The 27,200-nt window shown below is 38.2% G+C and overlaps 2 protein-coding genes across 8 annotated transcripts in view; both read left to right on the top strand.

Annotated features, from left to right (window-relative positions):
• Positions 1-12,309, top strand: part of LOC140561982 (Fc receptor-like protein 5) — a 50,225-nt gene extending 37,916 nt beyond the window's left edge. For 3 of the 6 annotated variants that reach the window (XM_072687318.1, XM_072687319.1, XM_072687313.1), the window contains 11 exons: positions 3,513-3,788; positions 4,571-4,849; positions 5,139-5,389; positions 5,470-5,572; positions 5,773-5,829; positions 6,240-6,314; positions 6,968-7,036; positions 7,652-7,720; positions 8,627-8,725; positions 8,855-8,908; positions 11,321-12,309. In XM_072687318.1, coding sequence (XP_072543419.1) covers positions 3,513-3,788; positions 4,571-4,849; positions 5,139-5,389; positions 5,470-5,572; positions 5,773-5,829; positions 6,240-6,314; positions 6,968-7,036; positions 7,652-7,720; positions 8,627-8,725; positions 8,855-8,901 — 1,325 coding nt within the window. In that variant the 3' untranslated portion in view covers positions 8,902-8,908; positions 11,321-12,309. The remainder of the gene's footprint in view (positions 1-3,512; positions 3,789-4,570; positions 4,850-5,138; positions 5,390-5,469; positions 5,573-5,772; positions 5,830-6,239; positions 6,315-6,967; positions 7,037-7,651; positions 7,721-8,626; positions 8,726-8,854; positions 8,909-11,320) is intronic. The other 3 variants (XM_072687315.1, XM_072687316.1, XM_072687317.1) reach the window with 3 other exon arrangements.
• Positions 1-27,200, top strand: part of LOC140561985 (SLAM family member 8-like) — a 95,994-nt gene that overhangs the window by 57,539 nt on the left and 11,255 nt on the right. The window lies entirely within an intron of this gene.

The raw sequence follows: 27,200 nt of genomic DNA, 5'->3' as shown, positions 1-27,200 counted from the left end.
TTCTGAGTTTTTGAGCCAATTAGCAACACTTCTGTTTTGTCCTGGTTTAGCTGCGAAACATTCTGTGACATCCAGGTCTTTATATCTGAGAGAGAATTTACAAGTGCATCAATCAGACTGGTGTCATCAGGAGATACAGGCACATAAAGTGGTGTGTCATCAGCATAGCTGTGGAAAGAAATGCTGTGCCTCCTGAGGACAGTTCCTAGGTGTAACATATATAAATTAAATAACAATGGTCCTAAAATTGATCCTTGTGGTACCCTACTGGTAATCTCATAGTAAGTGGAGAAATGATTATCTATTGATACAAAAAAAATCTCCTAGAGAGATATGAGACAAACCAATTAAGAACAACACCATAGGCCAACATAGTGCTGTAATCTATCTAAAATCTGGTGGTCAACAGTATCAAATGCAGCACTCAGGTCAAGTAGTACTAGAACTGAAGGCTTGTTGTGGTCAAGATTTCCTTCTGATATTATTTACTACTTTTACCAGGGCCGTCTCTGTGCTGTGTGTCCTAAAACCTGACTGGAACATTTCCAATTTGGTATTTGAGTTTAGAGAGGTACTTACCTTAAAAATGGGAAATTTGAAAATGGGAAACCTTCCTTGCAACAGCTGTTATAAATTAGTAGGAAAGACTCCAGGCTATAAGGAGTAATTTATGATTGCTAAAATGTCTTCAGATACAGAATTAATATAGAATTAATTAGTAGTTTTTAAAAGGAGTTGAAATTTGGTCAAGGGAACACATGGAGAGTTTCAGCATCAACCACGTCAAAATGTTCCAGCTTGACATCACTCATCACATGACATCATATCAGCACACCTGAGAAGAAGATCTTATGAAGGTCTTATGTGGGGGTACAGTAACTTTCACTTCACAACAGAGGAGATGAGATCTGCAGTTCTTCTAAAATCTAGTCATGAAGAAAACCTGCTCTGCAGATCTTTGGTGTTTTACCAGCTCCAACACATCTAATCCAGCGAATCAGCTAATTATCAAACACTTCCCGTATTGAAGTGTGTGTGTTACAACAGGAAAACACAACAAATGCAGGTCAGGAAATGACATCTAAAGCATTTACCTGATGTTGAGCAGTGTAGAGAACAGAATCATATGAACTGTAGAGAACAGATGATCGTCCATTGTTACTGCATCTAATGAGCAAATGCTGAACCTTTCTCATTTGTCTTTAACTCACTTAAACATATGCTGACCTTTGTCCACATGGGGTCACTTTTGTTTTTTTAGTAGGTGAAAGAGAAACCTCATATCAACAGATTTCACAAATGCAGACTTACAGATATTTAATATTGTAATATTGCTTCAAAGCAAACAAACTGAGTATTTCACATTCCCCTGTTCATTTATAACTATCATGCATCCATGTGTCTTGAGTATCATCTCACCACAGCCAATTATCAATATAGTAGAGAAGCTCCATCCTGTACAGCTCCCTTTCTTCTCCCCATTCCTCTCTCCCTGCTTTACTCTGAACACACAGCAGCTCTGAATAATTACATCCCTCTATAATGTGTAATTCCCTCACTATAACACACTGTACTTTACACCACTTTACCCAACACTGACTATGAGTGTTCCTCTCTCCTCTCCTCTCTTCTCACAGCTTTACTCAGACCTACACTGACTGTAGAGCCAGACAGTACTGTGTTCACTGGAGAGTCAGTCACTCTGAAGTGTGAGATACAGTCTTACAGTGACTGGAGATATCAGTGGTATAAAGGCAGCAGTAGTACTGCAGTCTCTTCAGTAGCAGTTTTAGCAAATTAACAGCAGTTGTTCAAACCAGAGGTAAAACAACACACTGAGCCCCTTATTGTTCCACTATTAATTATTCCTGTCTACAATGATAAACCTTGAGCTTGAAAAGCTTTGAAGATGAACAGCACTTTCTAAAACAGTCATGCTCATGTTGCCGGCCTCAAGGCCTTTGGGTACCTGGGCCGTGCACAAAATGGCATCATCGACATGGATGGCTGTATGATGGCTGTGATTGATTCTCTTGGTTTCTTTCTCCCTCTTTCTCTACATGACAAGGAAGAAACCAACACACAGGTTTCACATTTTAAATCTTCACTTAAATCCTTTAAGTGTACACGATCACTCTATAGGAATTTACACTGTAATATGAACATCACTATACCAATGTGATTGTTTATAAATCTATATATAAAATAACCAGTTTTCCAATATAAAGCTCATTTTAGACTAGAAACAAACACTTGGAACAGAATTTAACACAAAAGCACAGAACAAAGAACTTCACTGTTCCTCTGTCTGTAATAGAGTAGCTAAGCTGTGTAGCTGACCTATTGCTTAAGATAGAGAGAAATGCTGCTGTTACAGAAGCTCAACATAACAGAAACACACTTCTTTAAAACTCTTAAACTTGCGTTGTACTAAATGCTTTAGACTATTTAGTAAAAACACTGGATTACAGAACATATAAAAGTACTAAGAGTGGGATTCTCCCATTAGAACATTCCCCTATGCTAAGCTAAATGGCTAACATACTTTCACAGTTGAAGACCTGCAGTTAACTGTAGCAGGTCATTCATGCTCAGAAAGGACAGGTAAAGGTGCATGTATTTGTCACTGTATAGTGTACACAGTCCTCCGCATTTAACCCATCTGGTAGTGATTGAACACACACTCACACGTGTTAGGGGCAGAGCGGTGGGCAGCCAACTCCAGCGCCCGGGGAGCAGAGAGGGCAAAGGGCCTTGTTATCGATATCCCGGCGCTCTAACCGCTGAGCCACCACTGCCCCGTACAGCGAAATGTGTCCTCCGCATTTAACCCATCTGGTAACGAACACACACACACACACACACACACACAGCGGTGAGCAGCCAACTCCAGCACCCGGGGAGCAGAGGGTAAAGGGCCTTGCTCAAGGGCCCAACAGTGGCAGCTTGCCGAGCCCGGGAATCGATAGCCCGGCGCTCTAACCGCTGAGCCACCACTGCCCCTGACACCACTCACAGACGAGGACAGTCAGAATAGAATCAGAATATGTTTATACTTCTCATCCAACCACAATTCAAATTCATTTTTGAACGATGGCAAGCTGGAATGAAAAGAAACCTAAATGAAATAGGAGTAACAAGGCTGTTTTAAAAATTGAAGGAGTAGAAGAGTAGAAGTAAAAAGTCGTCTGAAAGATAATCACTCCAGTAAAATTTAGATACCCAAAACTTCTACCTAAGTAAGGTAACAAAGTATTTGTACTTCGTTACTTGACACCTCTGGTTTTAATTCAGATTTAATAGTTAAGATTCTTGAGTAAATCAACAAAAAAATATATATATTTGAATCTTTTCTCACTGATTACTCTACGAGTCCACAGATCTTACTGTACTGTTAGTGCTCACTCCAGCAGATGGAGGCACTGTAAACCCCACACTGGTACAGAATAGTCATCCTGTTTAAGGTCCTTCATGCTAATATGTTGAACTCTGTTCTTCATCTCCAACTGCAGAAACACCTAAACCTGAACTCTCATCCAGCTTTAAAGGAGCTGCACTGATAGGAAACCCAGTGACTCTGTACTGTAAGCTGAACCAGTCTGCTGGATGGAGGTTCTACTGGTCCAAACACACACAGACCCCTGAGAATGAGACCACCACTGAAACACACTCCTACGCCATCAGATCAGTTAGTTTCTCTGATGGAGGTCAGTACTGGTGCAGAGCTGGGAGAGGAAACCCAGTCTACTACACAAACTACAGTGATGCACTCTGGGTACACGTTACTGGTGAGTAAAAGCCAGTCTGCTACTGGTCTGGTTCTGGTTTAGAGGCTATAAAGCACATGTAGATGGCAGAGGAATGTGGTCACATGTCATAAGGTCAGGTTTGTTCTCAGTCCACCTGTAATGAGTGTTTGATTAGTGCTGGAGAGACACAGTGTGGGCACTTCTGAGACTGACTGGTGTGAGATGAGCTGGGAAGTATATAAAGTGGATGAAGGGCCGTTTGGGTTCAGTGGAAAACGTCAATGAAGGCAGGAAAGCCCTCTTTACCAGCCACTCCTGTAATTAAAGCTCCAGAAACGAACAGGATTCCTCAGCTTCAACATGTTCAAGACAAGACCTGCCTGAGCGTAGAAGACTAGTTTCACATCAGTCTACACTATTCAGCCATAACATTAAAACCACATGAAGTAAAGTGAATAATATTGATTATCTGGTTACTGTGGCACCTGACAGTGGGATTTACATATTAGCAAGTGAACAGTCAGTTCTTGAAGGTGATCTATTGGAAACAATAAGATCTGAGACACTTTGACAAAAACCAAATTTTGATGCTAGACGACCGTGACTTACTGATGAGTGTAGGAGAGTGAAGGCCAGTCGGTCTGTCTGATCCCACAGAAGAGCTACTGTAGCATAAACCACAGCCACACTGCTTGTGTTTATGCTGTGATTTATGTTATATTGATACGTGCATTATTGATATGAATATATTAATAGCTGATAGTATTACTGTGTAAACAGTGGTATCAGTATTTTATGTATGTATTTGCTATATGTTTCAGATACATCTCTTCTAGTCACTCTGATCGTCCACCCCAGCAGATCTCAACACTTTACTAATGACTCTCTCTCACTGAGCTGTGAGAGACAGAGTAACTCTGCTGGATGGAGAGTGAGACGATACACACACAGTGAGAGGGTGTCAGATTGTTCATCAGGCTGGGGATCAGTTACAGGATCTACATGCAACATCAGCTCCCTCTCCTCATCCCACACTGGAGTGTACTGGTGTGAGTCTGAATCTGGAGGGAGCAGCAACCCTGTCAACATCACAGTGCACAGTGAGTCTACAGTATACAGTATACTTTCCACTGACAAGAGTTTAGTAACAGTGGAGCTAAGATAGAAATCCTCAGATTCCAGAAAGAGATCCTCAGATTCTTATTCTTAATGGGAATGAGTGTAACATATTATAAATATTTTAGTAGATACTGTTTAGAAATGTAAAATAAAATAATCATGAAAATAAATATTTCTGCTATGTGGACAAATATTTCTGGTACTTGCCACTGTTACAGGTTTCTATGTAATTGTGATCATTGTGTTCTCCACACGTTCTCTTTCCTACAGATGGTTCTGTAATTCTGGACAGTCCTGTCCATCCTGTGACTGAGGGATATTCTCTGACTCTACACTGTTTATATCGACACACAAAACCCTCAAACCTCACAGCTGATTTCTATAAAGATGGATCATTTCTCCAGACCCAGACTACAGGAGAGATGACCATCCGTACTGTCTCAAAGTCAGATGAAGGTCTCTACCACTGTAAACTCCCAGAGAAAGGAGAGTCACCACAGAGCTGGATCTCAGTCAGAAGTAAGAAAATAATGTATTATTGAATTCCTTCTGTAAAACTCCAGTAAACAAGTTTTTAAATGAAACCTATGTCCTTTATGGTTTAGGTAATGGATCTATGCTTGCAAAAGTGTCTATTGGGCTGGGTTTAGCCCTGTTACTCATCATAACACTTTGCCTGATTTGGTTCTACAAGGAAAAAAGAGGTTTGAAATGTTTATTTTCTGATTAGTGTATAAATCAATTTATTTGTAAGTCTAAGTAAGTGTGTGTCTTTATCTCTTTTGATGACATTTATGCTTCAATAATCACAATTAGGGAAATAAACATTAAAACTATATCACTCTAAACTTTTACTACCATATTCTGTTGAGGTGCTGTACCAGATCTCTGTGTTTTCCAACAGGAAAACAGCAGAACATCAATCAGACAGAACATCCAGCATCCACACCACTGCAGGATGGTCAGTTTTCATTACTCACATATTCGTTCACCAGTAGGTAGTCTTTACACTAGTAAATCAGGTTCATTGTCTTATTTGCTCTTTTAAGTAAAGAAAAAATAAACCAAAGCATAGTGGATCAGTCAACACATGCTTACTGTCTGAAATCAGCTTCTTTTGTCCTGGAGCCATGAAGACTTAGTACACAGTAAGGTGTATTACTCAGTAACTACAGGGATGGGGTACAAACTGGTGGGGATTTTGTTTGGTAATAGAAATTTGTAATAACACTTTCAGCCCACCGGCGGGCCATAGGCTTTTTAAGGGGTTTTAACTGACAGTGGTCACAATTTATGGCACTGTTGATCCCTCAGTTTTCTATAAGAGTGAGTTTTGACCACAGTGTGACAGAGTGACTATTTGTGTGGTAGATGATCCCTCAGCTCAGTCCAGTAATGGAACTTATGAAGAAATTATGCACACTAAAAAGGAGCTAAGACAGAAAGGTAAGAACTGCATCTATGCACACACAACACTCTCCAAGTAAGACCAGCTTACAGTGATGAAGTAACTGATTAGAGAGGTAATTACTCCCCTATGCAGGGTAAAACCCCCCATCACGTGATGTTCCCCAGACTGGGTGGCTTTTGACAACTAAATTATAATGATTGTGCCACTCTAGAAATGTGTTACTACAGTACATAAAAACATAGTTCTAAATTAATCTCCCTGTTCTTTCTTGGACACAGTTATGTTAATGGTTCCACAGCTTAACATCTCAAACTGAGATGCAGAAGTTAAAATGTGAGTTAGGAGAACATTTGATTAAACTAAGTAGAGTTAACTCAGAAACCTTTTCCTGTATTGTTTTAAGTTGCTTTTATTTCATTGACAGATTCATTCAGGAATAGATATTTTGATTTTTATTTGGATATATTTTTATAATATATAAATATATAATGGGTTTATTTATATATATATATTAGCTGCTGGGGCAGAACTGAGAGACCACCCATGTGTAGTGACTATTTCCTTCCTATCCTGGATTTGCCAGGATACCTTAGTACATTCTGCCTTGTTAATGAAGATCACCTTACTGACTCTCCCTGATGTCTATTTTATTACCATCAGTATAAATTTAAACTGACTTCTGTATTAGATAAAGCAGTGGTCAGACCTACTGATGTGACGTACTCACAAATTGAGATGAAAACAAGAGACAACAAAGGTAAGCACTGCCCACTGCAACTTATACCACTAGCCATTTTCCACAATGAACCTTTATCATCACTGCCCAAGAAATAACATGTAATAGCATGTAAGTCATTAAATATCATTAAAATGTTGTTAATAGAAATGTATTTTTGTGTCTAGAAAGTGATTTAACCCCTTAACACAGAAAGGCTTATTACACACTAAGGTGTATTACTCAGTAACTACAGGAACATCTGTACAAAAAGGTGGGGCTGTTCTCTGGAACAGGCATTTATAATAACACCTTTGGCCTTCTGACAGCCATAGGCTTTTTAAGGGGTTAAAATTAGAATTAGAATTTGATTAGAAAACTTTGCCTAGATTTTAAAAGAAGCCGTGCCAAATATCTGATATTACTATGTCACTATAGTATTGTACTGTAATAAAATGGCTCCTGGGATCCTCCCAAGGCAAAATTCCTGTATATATATATATATATATATATATATATATATATATATATATATATATAGTAAAGTACCTTTCAATATTGGTACATTCTGCCTTGTTAATGAAGATCACCTTACTGACTCTTCCTGATGTCTATTTTATTACCATCAGTATAAATCTAAACTGACTTCTGTATTAGATAAAGCAGTGGCCAGACCTACTGATGTGATGTACTCACAAATTGAGATGAAAACAAGAGACAACAAAGGTAAACGCTGCCTACTACAAATCATTTTAAATGAACTTATACCACTAGCCATTTTCCACAGTGAACCCTCATCATCACTGCCCAAGAAATAGCATGTATTTTTACAGTTTTACAGGCAAGGTCATCTTTATTGTCATTTTGGATCATTAAAAAATGCAATACAAATGTCATATAGTCATGTAAAGTTTTACCTGTCTTTTTAAATGTATTTAAACGTATGGACATTAAACCTTCATTTGAACAATGCTGAGAGATGGAGGTAATATAACTAGACACATACAACAGAATAAATGTCTATGAATTCATTAAATATCATTAAAATGTTGTTAATAGAAATGTATTTTTCTTAGAATATGTTAAAATGTTAGAATATGTATTACTATTCAAAATGTGTAAACTTAGAATCAGTTGCAGATTATCAGAACATGATTAAAGAACAGAGTCATATTTGTCTGAAGTCCACATGCTTCTTATACGTCCAATGTTGCTTCTGTATCTCTCAGCTTGTCAACAAATACATGTGTACAGCTGTCCATAAGGGGGAGCTTAAAGCATGATTTGTATTTACTGTACTGAAGTAAAAGTGAATTACACTCCTCACCTGTAGGGGGAGCCTAGTAGCAGAAATACCAATTCTTGCATAATGCTAAATGATTTTAAGCAGTTTAGACTGCCACTTTGCTTAAATTTGAAAATGAAATTGTGCCAGATCACTGAAATAGTAACAAACTAGCTCTTTAAATGTCTTCTGTGAGACGTCCAGTCTGAAATGGCAAGGACAATGTTCAGAGCACATTAATGAAATAACTGACCAGATCATCTGAAGACTGTATTTCAAGAAATTTGCAAGAACTGCGGCTGCAGAATGAGAGTGGAGAGAGTAAAGAGAGTTTCTTTCTTACTTAGATGCTGAAGCTCAACCCGGTGAAGTGACTTATGCTGACATTAAGCTGAAACCGAAACCAAAGAAGAAGCCAAAGAAACAGAAAGACAACCTGCATAAGGGTGAGGTCAAAGGAAATGTTTGACTATGGTATCTGCATTATGCCTTATAACAGGACAGTCATATTGTAGTGAATTAAATGCTTTTAACTTGTGGGTTGGTGCTAATTCAGTGTCTTTGCTCACTGTTAGGACAGAGCAGTGCAGGGGATGAAACTGTCTACTCTGAACTGAAGTAGAACTAAGGTAAGCTGAGCTGAAACAACTTCATCAACATAAAGGTGTTCCAGGTGTGTTCTGATTAGATGGATTTTTTTTATACTGTGACAAGATGACAAATGAATGTGGTAGGAACCGATTAAACCAGGTTACTAGTAGTAGTTGCAGCAGTTTCAGGTAATAGCAATAGTAGGACTAGCAGTGGCTTTTTTAGTAGTAGTAGTAAGAGTACCAGTAATACTAGCAGTAGTAGTGGTAGTAGAAGCAGTAGAAGCTGTAGTAGTAGCAGTGATAGTAGTAATAATAGTAGTAGCAGTAATAGTAGTAAAAGTAGCAGAAATAGCGATAGTAGAAGCAACAGAAGCTCTAGGGGTAGAAGCAGTAGTAGTAGTAATATTAGTAGTAGCAGCAGTGGTAGTAGCAGTAATAGTAGTAATATTAGTAGTAGCAGAAGTAGTAGTAGCAGTAAAATAGTAGTAGCAGTAGTTGTAGTACCAGAAGCAGCAATAGCAATAGTAGGAGTAGAAGCACAAAGCACACAGTAGTAGCAGTAGTAGTAATAATAGTATTAGCAGTAGTAGTAGTAGCAGAGGCAGCAATAGCTATAATAAGAGTAGAAGCAGTAGAAGCACTAGGGGTAATATCAATAGTAGTAGTAGTAGCAGTAGCAGTAGTTGTAGCAGCAGAAGCAGCAATAGCTATAGTAGGAGTAGAAGCAGTAGAAGCACTAGGGGTAATATCAGTAGTAGTAGTAGCAGTAGTTGTAGCAGCAGAATCAGCAATAGTGATAGTAGGAATAGCAGCACTAGGGGTAGTAGTAGTAGTAATTGTAGTAATAATAGTATTAGCAGTAGTAGTAGTAGTAGTAGTAGCAGTAGCAGTAGTTGTAGCAGCAGAAGCAGCAATAATGATAGTAGGAATAGAAACACTAGGGGTAGTAGTAGTAATTGTAGTAATAATAGTATTAGCAGTAGTAGTAGTAGCAAAGGCAGCAATAGCTATAATAGGAGTAGAAGCAGTAGAAGCACTAGGGGTAGTCGTAGTAGTAGTAGTAGTAGTAGTAGTAGCAGTAGTAGTAGCTGAAGCAGCAATAGCTTTAGTAGCAATAGAAGGACTGGTAGCAGTGGTAGCAGCTGTGTTACTAATAGAAGTAGTGGTAGCAGTAATAGTAGTAGTAGTAGTAGTAGTAGTAGTAGTAGTAGCAGTAGTAGTAGTAGTAGTAGTAGTAGCAGTAGCAGTAGTTGTAGCAGCAGAAGCAGCAATAGTGATAGTAGGAATAGAAACACTAGGGGTAGTAGTAGTAGTACATGGAGGCAATAATAGTATTAGCAGTAGTAGTAGTAGCAAAGGCAGCAATAGCTATAATAGGAGTAGAAGCAGTAGAAGCACTAGGGGTAGTCGTAGTAGTAGTAGTAGTAGTAGCAGTAGTAGTAGCTGAAGCAGCAATAGCTTTAGTAGCAATAGAAGGACTGGTAGCAGTGGTAGCAGCTGTGTTACTAATAGAAGTAGTGGTAGCAGTAATAGTGAAAGTAGTAGCTTTATTTGAAGCAGTAGTAGATGTAGTAGTAGTAGCAGCCGCAATAGTAGCTATATTAGTACATTGAGATTGAGCCTCGAATGATGATGAGCCTCATTTTTCCAGTAAAGGAGATGCCGCCCCACACCATCACATTGCCTCCATATAAAGATGTTACTCTATCTGTGCAGCAATCAGCATAGCGTGCTCTGCACCAATTTAAATAAACATGGAATCCATGCTGGTGTTGGTTTGTTTTAGCCAGATGTTTGAACATTGCCTAATAAATGGACCAATGTACATCATGCAAAATACTTGGAATAATAACTTTATTATTTGTCTTTTTAACTTTGAAAATATATATATATATTTTTTTCCTTTCTCTCTGAAGTTCCCTTTTTGGACCTAAGGTTTTATTCCAGGAGTAATGTTATGTATAGTTTAGCAGACAGGATTTGCTTTATGAGGACACAAGATTGTTGGAAGTAGAGATGTGGAGATGGTCTGATATTTGGTGTAGAAACACAGGGCGGTTTGATGTGAATTTATATGTAATGTTTTTCTTTAGTCTTTATTTAAATATCTGGTTTTAAATGCAGGTTTATGATTGTTACTTTTATACAGTGATGATTTGGATTATATTACAATTACATTTTTAAACAGGTAATTAGTAATCTGTAACGTAATCTGTAAAACCCTTCTACCCCTGGTAGCAGTAGTAGCTGTAGTGGTAGCAGCAGCAACAGCAGCAGCAGTACTAATATTAGTAGCAGTAGTAACAGCAGCATCAGTTACAGTAAGGGTAGTACAAATAGTAATAGCATCATAAATAATTTATTATTTAATAACATTTCTCTTAAATTAATAAAATGCTTTATTATTATTAAATTATTAAAATAATCTATAAATGTTTTCTGTTGTAGGTCCATGAAGAAAGCTGAACTTGTTAAATCCTCAAGAAGGAATTACTGAAACAGTGTTATGGCTGCTGAAGGCCTTCCTTTCTTTAGCAGTGAACTTAATTTCTACTGGAACATTAAGTCTTATTCAGTGATTATGATAAACTCATGAATTATAGAGTGTTTCTGTCTTTATTAGTGTTGAAGTGAAATAACTTTGAAATACACCAGCAGAGGGCAGTAGCTATATACATCTGTTTAGTTGCACGTGCTTAAAGTAAACTTTACAGAGGTTTGTCTATTAGTGAGGATCTAATTGGATCTTTAGCTTAATTACATTGCAGTCATTAGCATTTGGTTAATAATTCATTTTATGTGTTTAATTTCTGGTTTGTTGGTGCATCTGTACTTCTCTGAGAATGCTTACACTTCTGACTCTTGAGTTCCTCAAAAAGAGCAACTCTTCAGCTTCTGTGCTGATGGAGGCCTGAGAGAGTAAGAAGCTCCACAGCAGTTCTGTTCTGTAACAGTTCTGGTAGTTACTGTGAGTTTCTGTGAGTTATTAAGTATTTATACTCAGGCTGTTTTTTTTTTCTTCATCAAGTATCTCTACATTATTGAACAGATGTAAGAATATTTTAGGTGAATGTGAGGTTAGGCTTTTACACCTGCCTCTGCAAACCAGCATGAAACAGTAATAGTAAAACAATAACTGTTGTTTTTACAATAGAATTATATTTTTCTATAGAGTTTATAATATTATTTGTGGGTTTTTAGACATGTTAGATGTTTTGTTTTCTCTTCTAGCATAGCCATAATTAGCAGACTGCATAGTATGTAATGTCTACTGCTGTACAATAATAATAATAATAATAGTAATAATAATAATAATAATTAAATTTTATATTTTTATTCTAAATGTATTGTTTTTTATAGATTTGTTTATTCTTATCATTTTTTCATATATATATATATGTTCTTATTCTGTTTTTATTATATTCACAGGTTAGTTTAGAGTCTTCTTTTATCTAATATTTTATAATGTTTCAATGCTTTATTTGTTTCTCATGTCTTCATTATCTTTTTATCTTTTATTGCATTTTTGTCATATTCATTATTAAGTCAGGAATCAATTTGTTTAGTTTTGTCTTTTTTAACTGAGCTCCCTTAATGTTTTTATATTTTTGAGTCCTAAAATGAACTAAATAAAAATTCATATAAATGATAGAAATGACTACAGCTCTTCTGTATTTGTGCTTCTATACATTTAAAGACAGAATTTAGCTGATTAAGTCAGTGTAAAAAAGAAAACGTCACATGCATAGTCACACACAGTACAACTAGCAGTGAAGTGCTTTGAGAACTGCCTGCCCACATGAAAAAGATATAATAAGGTATATAAAATATAAAGATAAAGCACAGATACATCGCTGCTGTCCAATGAAAAACAAATGTCTCCATTTTTGTCCATTTGAACCCTGTAGCTGCTCTGAACACTGTGGGATTAATTCTGGATGACCGGACCAATAGAAATGCTCTTAAATGAATTGAAATAAAATATTTGTACATTGACTTCCATTGAAAGTTATAAAGCGTTTTTCCTTCTCCTGTAAAGTTGTCATTTTGGAGATAAAAGTTTTTTTTCCATTGGTGTTAATTGCAGTGTAGAGATGAGTTGTTAGGTGTAAATTGCACAGTGCAAAATATGCAGCATTAAAAGTATTATTAACAATAAAAATAATAACCCAAATAATTCTAACAAATGAGTCGTAGTAGAATGAGTAAGTGTACAGTAAACAAACAGTTCTGATGATGATGTGATGGGTGTGTCTGTGTATGTGTGTGTGTGTGTGTGGGGGGGGGTGATGCTAGTTACTGTCCTGGTTGCTTGTGTCTGCAGAAACTGTGTTTGCACAGAATTTAAAACACATGGCTTTTAATCCATAATAGTAGGAGCATAACTAATGATTTAATATGATGGTCAGGATATTTAGTGTTTCTGGTCAAATTATGTGTTTTGTTGATTTTCTGGATTGAACTGCTCAAATCATCTACAGAGAAAACACTCCTAGACATATTAATACTCATATTAATACTCAATTGCTGATTATTTCTAATTTGTTAAATATGTCAAATAAACTGAAAGACATATTTTACATTGCAGACATTTTAGGTTTAATCTTTCCTTTCGATTATTTGTTCACTTACAAAACAATGTTTTATATTTTGACAAAATAAAATAACTACTAGCAGAGCTACAGTCATTGAGGTGACATTTTGTGACCACTGGATGTCACTGGAGTGACAGAATTTTAGATGAATACTAAACCCTTTATGACCTGTGACAATCGGCTCACACATGTCTCATTTTAAAGACCAGTGTGAGGAAGTGTGTTTTTTTTCCTTTCTTAACTTAACCCTCTTTCTTTAGTGTTGAGTCAACATTCTCCAAATGCTGCAGCAGGAGGAAACAACTGTCGACCATGATACTATAATTAATGCGGCCCTGCGTTCTTCAGAATGCATTCTGTATGATTATTCAGGGCATCTGCATACAGCCCCTCAGTTAATGCACTCATTGTATATTAAAAAAGAGTTTACCCTCTCTCTCTCTACTGTTCAGGGAAGATGGTTTGCAACTAGATTTTGGAGGAGTATTGCTGTGAGGATTTGATTGCTGTAGGACTAGAGCTTTAGTGAGGTCAGGATGTTGGATGTGATAGCCAACCCACCTCATCCACAACTGCTGGGGGGCTTTATACCCCTCTAGCCCAAGCCTGGCATTAGGTATGGTGTCAATAGGCTCATATTTATCTGATCCAGAGAGTCCTATTGTATTGGCAATCCTTCTCTGCAAGGACTAGATAAGCTGTGTGTGTGTGCATTTGCTGAATGGGGTTCATTATGCACATATTTTAAAATGGCAGCTTTAAAGGAGAAGGAAATCGATTCTTAACTTTCAGTGTACATAGACTTTATTCTATGTCATTTTGGTTCTATTGGTCCGTTCATCATGACATTTGGACACAGTGAAGAAAGAACAACTGCAAGATTCACTTTATGCCAAAGAGTGAAAATGGCAAAAAGGAGATGCTCATTCTGTATTTGGAAGGGTGGTTCCTCAGCCTATATATGGTCTGGCCCATGGCTTTCAGAGTTTAGTATGCAGTGTAAGGAATCAATGGTTTGAAGATAGATAATATATCCTAATACATTTTTATTTATTTTTTTAGTCATATGAACCAAGTGTGTTAAAGCAGAGGATAGAGACTGTACAGGGTATAATCCCCATAAGCAGAAATGAACATGTTAATGAACACCCATAATGTCTGAGAAAGACGTATTCAGCTTTGACACCTGGCTATTGGGGAACAAGGTGTTAGTTTTAGTGCACATCATTCTCCAAAGCAATTCAGGCCACAACTGTGTTGAATAAGTTCAAGTCAATAAATAAATCCTTAGTCCTTAAACCCTGTATGTTTGCCTACACTTCAATTCATCATCCTCATCACTGCATTACTCTTAATTATCAGTTTCATAGGCCCTAAAATAGAACCTTGTGGGACTCAGTATTTCCATACAATAATTCATTACCAACAAATACATAATAGTACTTATCCAGGGTTATTAACAGAATAATCAACCTAATCAAAATGTTCAAAATGTTAACTGAGATAAAAAAAAAAAGATGCAGCTGCATTTTACTCTCTGACCAGCAGAGGGTGATGTTACTCTGAACTCCACTAAAGCCTATGAGTTAAAAGCAGGAGGCCTCCATGCATACAGCAGAAAAGACATGTATATCTTATATGTACTAATATATATCTTACTCATTCACCTGAAAAGACCTCAATGTGAGAAGCAGCGAGTTAAGTTAATGCTTTACTCTTGGTTTCCATGGTTTTTTTTGACTGAGTTTATTTAGCTGTAAGTCTGTGTTGAACCACAGTGGGCGGCAAAAATACGATCAGTGAGACCTGAAAAAGCCCCTAAACCGCACACACTGTCAAACAATGCACATGAAGGACTCATACACTGGTATGACTAGATAATGCTCCACATCGTTGTGGTGTAGACCCTGTGACAATCGGCTCACACATGTCTCATTTTATAGACCAGTGTAAGGAAGTGTGTTTTTTTTCCTTTCTTAACTTAACCCTCTTTCTCTAGTGTTGAGTCAACATTCTCCAAATGCTGCAGCAGGAGGAAACAACTGTCGACCATGATACTATAATTAATGCGGCCCTGCGTTCTTCAGAATGCATACTGTGTGATTATTCAGGGCATCTGCATACAGCCCCTTAGTTAATGCACAGAGTATCTTTATAGGTTTTATTACATCCTTAATTTGAGCAGTTATTGCTTATGAAATGTATAGATATACACATTGGTATATACAAATAGTAATAGTATATATGTAGTCAAAGAGTATTAGTGGTGTGCAGCATGGCTGGGCTGTTAGTTACAGTTTTTGGTGGTGAAGTGCAGGGTGCACAGTGTGCCATTGTAGGTAAAGGTGCGGAGTGGTTTGTCATTAGGGTTCTATAGTGCTGATTGAAGTGAAATGTGTGTGTGTGTGTGTGTGTGTGTGTGTGTGTGTGTGTGTGATTGGCTATGGCTATAAACAGATATTGTGCTTTTGGCTTGTCAGTAGCCTAATGGCCTAGGGAAAGAAGCTGTTTCAGAGCTGATTGTAAACTGACTGCATGTCAGAATAAGCCATTTCAAAGTGATTCTGGGCAACTTTTGCATTTTTCTTTAACACTAGTCTCTGGTGGTCTTAAAAATGTTGCACATTTGTGACCTAATTAGTAACACATGTACTCTCATGCCTCAGCATAACTTTTTTAATCAGCCTTTATCAATAGGAAATGCGTGGTTGGACTTAGCAAACCTCAGACTTTAACTCTGGAAAATGTGGTTTGCGTTGAAGAGTCATGTATGTTTGAGAAAGTAAACATAGTGGAGCAACCTTTCGTTAAGAATATTAACAGAAAAGTCAGAAATGTCATTTACACTATATGGACAAAAGTATTGGGACACCTGTTCACTCATTGTATATTAAAAAAGAGTTTACCCTGCTTTTATTAGAGTAACTCTCTCTCTCTCTCTACTGTTCAGGGAAGATGGTTTGCAACTAGATTTTGGAGGAGTATTGCTGTGAGGATTTGATTGCTGTAGGACTAGAGCTTTAGTGAGGTCCCACCTCACCCCACCTCATCCACAACTGCTGGGGGGCTTTATACCCCTCTAGCCCAAGCCTGGCATTAGGTATGGTGTCAATAGGCTCATATTTATCTGATCCAGAGAGTCCTATTGTATTGGCAATCCTTCTCTGCAAGGACTAGATAAGCTGTGTGTGTGTGTGCATTTGCTGAATGGGGTTCATTATGCACATATTTTGAAAATGGCAGCTTTAAAGGAGAAGGAAATCGATTCTTAACTTTCAGTGTACATAGACTTTATTCTATGTCATTTTGGTTCTATTGGTCCGTTCATCATGACATTTGGACACAGTGAAGAAAGAACAACTGCCAGATTCACTTTATGCCAAAGAGTGAAAATGGCAAAAAGGAGATGCTCATTCTGAATTTGGAAGGGTGGTTCCTCAGCCTATATATGGTCTGGCCCATGGCTTCCAGAGTTTAGTATGCAGTGTAAGGAATCAATGGTTTGAAGATAGATAATATATCCTAATACTTTTTTATTCATTTATCTATCTATTTTATTATTTATATTATCAAATAGATAATATATCCTAATACATTTTTATTAATTTTTTTAGTCATATGAATTTGCATGTGTTTTGATAAGTGTGCAGAAGTGCTGTAAGCTCCCTTAATGTATCTCTTGTATATTCAAAACATGTGACGGAGTGGTAAATCGATATAGCGATTCCTTCAACACTAAGACTCTGAAATCCTTACCATGTCATCAGTAGATGAACCTGAAGTTCAGCTTTCAATACAACCAGACATTATGAATATAAACTACATTCATGTAACAGCACCACACACTCTTATCCCTCAGCATTTTCAAATCTGTAGAGATTCTTCACGTTTATATATCACACTATTAGTTAAAATGATTTTATGTGATGCTGAGCCAGGTATTATGTTGAACTATGGCAAAATATGGCCTAGATTTACCAAATAATTCATCAGTTTTTATGAATACATGGACTGATATGGCCTGATCTTCTTCTGAGATGCTTGATACATTTAAAATAAGAAATGATTTTCTTCCCTCTAAGATCCTCTGAGATTTTACAGTTATCTGTTTATGGTAGTGACTGTTAAACTATATAAAAAAAACTAAAGCCAAACGACATTAACATGAAACTACACTTAGTTCCATCTAACGTTCTCCTAATTCACATTTGCTTGCTCTGTTTCTCAGTTTAGTCAACAGTGCATATTGAGCTGAGCCTCCAAAAATATTAGTAAATGAGCTGCAATTAAATTATTAAATTATTAAATATTATTATATTATTGTGTACGATGTTTAGTCTGTGTTCCTGCCGTTCACTTTATGTACTGTTTATTCCTGACCGTGACTGGGGGGCTTTTGTTGATAGAGCTCTGAGCTCTTGCTGGGATTTGAATTTTTGATCTTCTCACACTTGATGAGCAGCAGTTAGACTGTTGCGTCACTCTAGAGCTGTGAGACCATGTATGTATTTGTGTGCGAGAACAAAAAAAGTACGTGAGACTTTTTCGTCAGAAGTGTGTTTTTATCTAGTGTAATTTCACAGCTATTGCATGGTGCAGTGGTCTAACTGCCTGCTTGTAAAGACATAAGAAGTCATAAGTTCAAATCCTGTCAACATGTCAGTCCGCCATGGTCAAGAGTCTGAGAATAGGAAGTTCTTACCTGCAGAAAGGTATAAATAGCAAAGAAACTGAGGGGGAGCAACTGCAGCTCTTGTACTAATAGCTTTTAAAGCTTACTGTTAAATGTGTTGTTAAGTTAGGAGGACGTTTGGCTAAGCTAATTTGAATTTACTTAGAGACTTACTTTACTTTTAAAAAATTGTGGTGTGGTGATGTGTTCACAACATGCTCATTCGCATTTTAGTGTCTCACCATCAAAAGTAGGCCTCGTCGTGAACCACACTGCAGCCCACGACTTTAACAAACAGCAGGCTCCCTTGTCGACTGCGCAACCGAGAAAAGCCAGCAAGTAATGGTAATGTCAGGCGGTTTTGGTTAGTTGAGCTTTGGTAAGTGACCACACACTGAATTCAAGATGTTTCTGTGTCTTAAGCAAGAAACTGTTCTACATAGCACATAAGACTATCCTCCAATTTACAAGAGTTGAAGCTCAATCTGAGGGCCTCCATTACTTAGAGGAAGCATTTAAGCATTCAGTAGTACATGAATGAATGGACTTACCAAAAATGATCAATGTGTTAAAACAGAAATGTGTTTGAATGAACATGAAGGTGTTGAGATGGAGATCCCTTAGAACGCACAGTACTGTATACCCACATACGTATCCAGAGACCACTTCACCACATAGTGCACACTGTATGTCCAAACTAAATGTTTGTGGATACCACTTCTTATAAATGCATTCAGCTACAGATGTGCAGATGCACACACAGCTTGTCTAGTCCATGTAGAGAAGTTCAGCCAATAGAATAGGACTTTCTGAAGCAGATAAATATGAACCTATTGGTGCCATGTCTAATGCCAGGCATGGGCTAAAGGGGTATAAAGCCCCCAAGCTTTGAGCTACTACTCAGTATTAGGCACTAATATTAGTGGAACTAATGCAATGGCTGATATTTGCTGATAGCTAGTGTGTTGGATTGTGGTTAGTGTGTTAGCTTGCCTTGTAGGTTAGCTTATCTTTAGTTTTACAAGAGCATTAGAAGGGAAACAGAGAAGAAAGCTGATAAAGGAACTTGATAACTGACACATCAGATTAAGCTGACTATAACACATTAGGAGGTGTCAAACAAACAAAGATCGAATCGTACGTACATTTTCATTACATTTTATTATAGCTGGTAATTGACTTTATTTTACTTTTAATTTATTAGTGAATTGGTTGGGAATGGGAAAAGGGTCTTTGCCTGGTTAAAGGGTTCCTCATACTAGTGGAAAACCTTTTGTTGGCTACCCCAGGTCAAATGAAGTGTAAATAAGTCTTGTTTGCTGGTGCGATCAGGGTCATCTGATTCATGGTTTTATTAGTAGAGAGAACTTGAGACAGATTACATTTTGGTTAGCTATCACTGTTCTCACTAAAACATGACTTTATACAGTGGTCAAACTGTGATTGTACCTCAAAGTACAAAAGTGGCTTCACCAAGTGATGAGCATAGTGATGTTGAGGTACAGTATATGTCCAAATACTTGATGAATGCACCCTTTGCTGACACAGAAGTGCAAATGCACAAATATACACACAGCTTGTCTAGTCCCTGTAGAGAAGTACTGGCAACAGAAAAGGACTCTCTGGAGCAGATAAGCATGAACCTATATGCCCCATGCCTAATGCCTGGCATGGGCTAGAGGGGTATAGAGGCTCCCAGCACTGAGCTGTGGAGCAGTGTATGTTTTGGCCCGTGGACTTTCACTTGTGAGGTTAACAGACATACATAGGCAAAGAGTTATTTTGAGACTCTTTATTTAATACTTTCTAGAAACTCATTTGGTTGCAATTACAGTCTTATTGGATACATTTAGAAGCTTTGCACAGCTGAATTTGGGCAGATTATCCCATTCTTCAGGGTGAAGCCCCTCAAGCTCTCTCAGATTGGTTGGTGAGCATCTGTATACTGCCATCCTCAGGTTTCTCCACAGATATTCAACAAATCTAGGCTTTGGCTGGGCTACGGCTGGGCTACTCAAGAGCATTCAGAGACTTGCCCAATGTTGTTATGGCTGTTTTGCTTTTGAGACACTGTCACATTAAAAGGTGAACTTTCACTCCAGTCAAACCCAGAGTTTGTGTGCACTCTGGAGGAGGTATTCTGTATTTGGCCGTATACCTCCATCCCTCAAACTGTTACCACTCTCCCTGTCACTGAGAAGCTAGTCGATTTACCAAGTGATGAGGTCAGTGATGTTGAGGTATTCGTATTTGTATTCATCTCCCAGGCTATATATATCAGTGAGATATGCGTGTCCCTAGCCACCTCTTTGAGACCCATGAGGTTAACAGACATACAGTAAGTGGGCAAAGTGTTACAGGTTAAGTTTAGTCCACAAAGATAAGGTCCATGTTTTTTCTCTAATGAGCATGGCAGTGGCGTCAGGAGCAGTCACCCTCAGCCACGTTTTTAGGCCTGCAGTGGCCTAGAATCTTCACTGTGTCACTTTCACACAGTTTGACAACAACTTGCCATGTCTCCTGAGTCAACTCTGCCTATGGTGGTATGTAGAAAAAGAGAAGAGAGAGACATGGCATTAGTATACCACATACCTCACTGACATGCAAACTGCTGAACTTCCTTTAAACTTAGTTTAAAAATGAGCAGTAGATGCATGTTTAATGACACACAGACAAAATGATGTGTTAATCTCTGACTATTAGTAATAGTATGTTATTAGTATGTAGAAAATATTGATATTAAAGTATTTCAGTATTAGGTTTAGCAATACTGTATCAATTCTCAAAAAGACTAATTATTTTATTTAATAGTTTACATTTAAAGATTGGTGGCAGACAAGGTGGTTCATTTAGTGTTGTGTTTATGTGTTCTCTTCAGATCTCACTGTTCTGATTGGATGAAAAGTACAACACTTTTCGAACACTAAAGTTTTCAATATATGTCCTTGCTTACAGTATCACAATATATCACAATATATTAAATCGCTGCCTCTGTATCATGATACATATTGCCACGTTCTTGCCAATACACAACCCTAATGTAGAATATAGTGGCCAAACATAACCCTTGGTTACTCCCTTCATTTGCTAAAGTGAATCCTGTATCAGCTCCTGCCTGGACTATTGCAGTGGACTTCCAGCTAACACTCCTCAACAGACCAACTCCTCATTGGCAATAACCAATACTCCTACATTGCAGCTGTATAAACTGTTTATAAACTGTACTGGTTACTTGTTCTATTCCATATTCAGTACAAGTTACTTCTCATAACTAAGCCATCCACAGACTTGCCCTTCTTACACTGTAAACTGTCCACCCCCACACCACACGCCAGCTCATAATCTTAGTCCTCTGGTAGCAGTTTGCTGTAGGTGTTCCACTTTAGCCTTTCTTCGGTGTGCAGAGCTTTTAATATAACAGTTTCAATACTCCCTCAAAGTCTCTGTGATCTATTCTGGCAATTAAAACCCGTCTTCCTGCTGCAACTGGTGCACGTTCTTTCTTTAGACTCTGTTTCAGACATTAATGCACCTAGATTGGTTTCTCCTCACGTGTTATTTTGTAGTGTTTGTTATATTATATGGACAAAAGTATTGGGACACCTGCTCATTCATTGTTTCTTGTTTCTGGTTTCTACTGTCCAGGGAAGGTTTTCTACAATTTTCTGACCTCACTTGCTGAGTGAGGTCAGGATGTTGGATGATCACCACTCCACCTTATCCCCAAATCCCTAAATCATCCCAAAAGTATTGGAGGGAGCTCCATCCATCATTCCAGAGAACGCAGTTCTTCCACTGCTCCACAGCTCAATGGTGGGGCTTTATACCTCTCTAGCCAATACCTGGCATTAGGCATGGTGCTCTCTACTCCAGAGAGTCCTATTCTATTGGCAGTACTTCTCTACCGGGAATAGATCATTTGTGTGCATGTGCATTTGCAAATCTGTATCACCTATGGTTACACTTAAAGTAGTAGTGAATGCATTTATTAGAAGGGGTGTCCACAAACATTCGGACACAGTGTATTGATCAAACACATTGCAAAGCTACCTTTTTGAGAAATGTGCTATACATCCATCCACCCATCCATCCATCTTCTTATCCACTTCTGCTTGGTCAAAGTGCATCTAAAGCCTACCCAGTATCACTGGTCGCAACGCAGGAAAACCACCTGGGCAGGGGTGCCAGTCCAGTCCTTTGCAGGGTACCACACACATCCACTCACTCACACCTAGGGACAATTAAAGCCAATTCACCTGCCATAGTATCTGGAGGAAACCCATTGAAGACAGAACCCAGAGCAAGGGTTGGGGATTAAACACACAACCACAGGCCCCAGGAGATGTATGGTATGATACTACAGGTCTGCCCCCAGTGATAAATCCTAAATGAAAATGATTCATTTCAGTCTATTCTTATTATAGTCTTAACAAGAACTAACTGCAACGATCAGGTAGTTTTAAGCAGAAGTGTGCCTTTCATGGACAGACTGAGAACTTTATATTAAGAACCACTGCACTCACTGATAGGCTTAAAACTAGTGGCTCATTCCAACCATTAGGTGGTGCAGTTTTTAATAGTTCTGTTTCTTTCAGTAGCACCTTTAACATCAGTTGCAAATCTGCAAATCCAGACAATGTCTAAACCAAATTTGACAGTGTCAGTGAAACCACATATGAAGACAGGAACACGTCCTTCTTCAATCACCACCAGGTAATGGAACGACAATAGGAAGAGTGCAGATTGGATTAAAAGCTCAAACTCATAATAAAAGTAAAAAGCTGCCTAAAAAAAGCTACTGATGGTCTTTGACATGTACAGGATAATACATATGAGTGCACAAAGCATTAAGGTGACTAAGGGGTGGAATGAGTGGTCCACAAACATTTAGAATTCTCTGCAGGAATTGGTGATGAGATAAATATACCCGTCTATCTACACATGGTATCATAGCAGATCATCCTAGAGTTTAAAATAGAGATGATGATGATTATAAATATGGTCCCAGGGACAGCACCTGCATCCTGCAAACGGTAACCTGCGTATATATAACCAGATCAAGTGGTTTAGCGGGCCTGGAAGAGAAATGACTTCTTTTTAATCTTTTTCTTTACTTTTTTAAAGAGAAATAGAGCAGACCTCAATACTGTTTTCATGACTTTCATGTCTTTTTTCATTCTTCTAAACACCATTTAGGAGTATAGAGGAAATCAACAACATCGTATGAGGTTGTGGGCACAAATGAGAGAAGCATGCGGCTCTGACAGACCGCTGAGCGATTTCTGAAATGTAGAAGAGATCTATACAATAAATAAGGAGTTCTTGCACTTTCTTATATGAACCCTATTCAGCTGAGACTGAGGTGAAATCAGTCTGAACCAAAAGATCTAAACCGCTGGTGAAGCAATATGTTGATCACAGTAAGAGGGTTGTTTCTCAGAAGCTGAATTTCAGAAATGTGAGAAGTTTCAGACTGTTTTCAAACAGGAAAACATCCTTCTCTGGGGGCTTGAAGAGCATGTGAATGAACCTATTGACACCATGCCTAATGCCAGGCGTGGGCTAGAGGGGTATAAAGCCCCCCAGCATTGAGCTGTGGAGCGAATGATTACATTTGGGATGAGTTGGAGAGTTGGAGATGAGCTGGGATGGTGATCATCCAACGTCCCGACCTCACTAACACCCTTGTTGTTGAATGCAATCAAATCAAATCCTCACAGCAGTGCTCCACAATATAGTAGAAAGTTTTTTTTCCTTGGACAGTAGAGACAGTTACTCCAACAAAAGCAGGGTAAACTCTGAAACAATGCATCAAAAGGCTGACCCAATACTTTTGTCGAAGAACCATTGGAAACTGTGACAGGAAACAGAAGGTAGAGATGGAAATTGATAGAAAGTTTGACAAGAAGAAGGAGGCGCTTCTAAAAGGGGCCTTCTCCAATTTTTTTTCTTTTTTGATGGCTCCATTTTGCACGTTCAGATGACACTTCCAGCTTATTATGAGAAGAGACTGATCTAAAGACTATAGGAAGCAGAGATATCAGGTGTTTGGCTAGAAAGCTAGAAATCCTCAGAGCCACGTTGCCAGGGAAAGCAACATCAAGGTCATGGACATGGATGGAGTCTTCCTTACCTGCTGACAGGATAATTAATGACCCAATACTTTTGTCGAAGAACCATTGCATTTATTGAAGAGCCCTCGAATAACCCTCTGGTATAAGAGTGTATGTAGCAGATTAGTCGTGGCTAAATCGGCCTGTGCCTCCATCTTTTTAATTTCAGCATTAACCCCCTAAACAGCCACTGGTGGGCCGAAGGTGTTATTACAGACTTCTATTACCAAAGAAAAGGGTTAATAGAACCTGGCATGTCTTAAGCTTAGTCAATATGACTCATTTGATTCATTTCTGACTAAAACTACCCCTCATACTCAGGAAGTTGCAGTGGTGTCGTGTACAATGACAATACAATTTCTTCCTAAATTCCAGTTCATCCTAAGCTAGATAAAGAGCATTAGTTGGGAATAATGAGAACTCTCAGTCAGTTAAGTCACATAAAAGTCCCAAATAAGAATAGACGACTCTTCTCATCAAATGTGTTTCTTCCATGCAGATTAAAAAAAAAAATCCAATCATGACATCATTTCCGTTCTAGGTTTGAAATATTCTACTGTAACGCGTGAGTCTGCTCATTGTAACAAGGGCTGAACAGGAAACTGTGACAGGAAACAGAAGGTAGAGATGGAAATTGATAGGAAGTTTGACAAGAAGAAGGAGGCGCTTCTAAAAGGGGCCTTCTCCAATTTTTTTTCTTTTTTGATGGCTCCATTTTACACGTTCAGATGACACTTCCAGCTTATTATGAGAAGAGACTGATCTAAAGACTATAGGAAGCAGAGATATCAGGCGTTTGGCTAGAAAGCTAGAAATCCTCAGAGCCACGCTGCCAGGGAAAGCAACATCAAGGTCATGGACATGGATGGGGTCTTCCTTACCTGCTGACAGGATAATTAATCCTATGTGTTTGTAGAGATACAGAAATACTTTTTACTTTCTGGTCCTAATTTTTCTTCTCTATGTATTTTAAACAAATCCTTTGAAATGTACTGAAGAAGTTATATAACAATGATAATATCATGTCCTTCCCACTCTGGAATTCACATTCCAAGCTACACCAAGAGCTGTTCTGAGGTACTGAATTGTATCCAGATGTTGCATCCAGAATATTAAGAAGGGTTTAGATGATATGCACATTTGCCTAGTTTTAGATCATCCAAAAATCACTGGATCTCTACATCTAATAAAAAGAGGTTCTTCAAGAGTTCTCTAATAATTGGTTCCATAAAAAACATACTAAATCAGAGAACCATTTACATCCTTAAATGGTTCTTTGTCTGGATAACACGTTCTTCAAATACGAGGAACATCTTTAAAAGACTTTTAAAATGGTTGTATCTCCACTGGGGCAGTGGTGGCTCAGCGGTTAGAGCGCCGAGCTATCGATAACAGGGTTTGATTCCTGGGCTTGGCAAACTGCCACTGTTGGGCCCTTGAGCAAGGCCCTTTACCCTCTCTGCTCCACGGGCGCTGGAGTTGGCTGCCCACCGCTCTGGGTGGTGTGTGTGTTCACTACCACAGATGGGATAAATGTGAAGGACACATTTTGCTGTACAAATATGTGCACCTTTACCTTTTTTTTTTTTTACTTTGGTAGTACTGTACACATTTAGGTTTTAGTTTTTTGGGTTTTTTTTGCTTGGAGTTTATAGAAAATGGTTTCATAATAACAAGGAACGTCATGAGAGCTGTAGCAACCTCTGAAGAGAATGTTGTACAAAGAATATTAACTAGTGGTCGGAAGGAATTCAGAAAGTGTATCAGATGGTTGTTATCTGAGCGTCTGAGCTGGTGGTTTCTGTAGATAGATTTGCTGCACATGGGTTGATAGACAAGGTTATTCTTGGCCTTCCTTGGCCATGCTTATAGTGTCTTGCTGTTCCAGTGAAGAACAGCTTAATGCAGTTCATTCAGTCAGTCATTTCATAAGGTTTTTCAACAAATATTTCAATAAATCCTAAAGTACATTCTAGAAATCCCAGGTCTAAATGAATCAGTGAGGCAAGGTTAACAGGCTGAAAGCAGTAGGTTTGAGGGAATGAGGAACGAATGAGGAACTTTAAGAGGAACACATACTCAAAAGGGGAACCCCTCCTTCTCTTAACAACACCAGGCTGTGGAGCGATTGTTGCGTAATGTCAGATATCTGGATCAACCAGACTGTGGAACTACAGTTTTAGACATGGAGAATATACATTATTTGGACAAAAGTATTGGGACACCTGCTAAGTCAAGTTGCTTCTGAAATCAAGTTTGATTTTTTGTTTTTTGTTTTTTTTTTGGGGGGGGGTTATCCTGCTTTTGTTGGAATAACTGATTTTGGAGCATTGCTGTGAGGATTTGATTGCATTCTGCAACAAGAGCATTAGTGAAGTCATGATGTTGGCTGAATTTTGGAGAGCTTCATACGCCTCTAGCCCTAAGATTAGGCATGGTGCCAATAGGTTAATGTTTTCTGCTCCAGAGAGTCCTATTCTATTGGCAGTACTTCTCTATAGAAACTAGACAAGCTGTCTATGTGTGTGTGTGTGTGTGTGTGTGTGTGTGTGTGTGTGTGTGTGTGTGAGTGCATTTGCATGCCTGTGCTCACAATGTCTGCAACTTAAAGTAGCTGAACAAGGAGATAAAGAGCTGAATGAACACAAATCAGATCCCCCCAAAAACAACACACTGATCAGGAACTGACTGTAAGAAGCTAAGTGTTTATTTAAGGTTTGTGAGGGAGGGGTGGTCAAGAAATCCAGGGTGATGCAGGGGGCAGCCCCAAGTTATAGTGCTTGTGAGTGAAAATGCTAATGGAGTGACAGTGACTCATTTTTGTCCTATTGAATCATTTTTGCTTTGAGTTGATGTTGAAGTTGAGTGTTTATGAAGAGGAATTTGTGTCGTATCTTTTTACCTTTTTATTACTTTTATATTCATTTTTTAAAAGTTAACTTTGATTT

Source organism: Salminus brasiliensis, chromosome 9 (genome assembly GCF_030463535.1).
Source record: "Salminus brasiliensis chromosome 9, fSalBra1.hap2, whole genome shotgun sequence".
Classification (NCBI taxonomy): Eukaryota; Metazoa; Chordata; class Actinopteri; order Characiformes; family Bryconidae; genus Salminus; species Salminus brasiliensis.
Note: the sequence above shows the minus strand (reverse complement) of the source record. Positions and strands in the feature narration are given on the sequence as shown.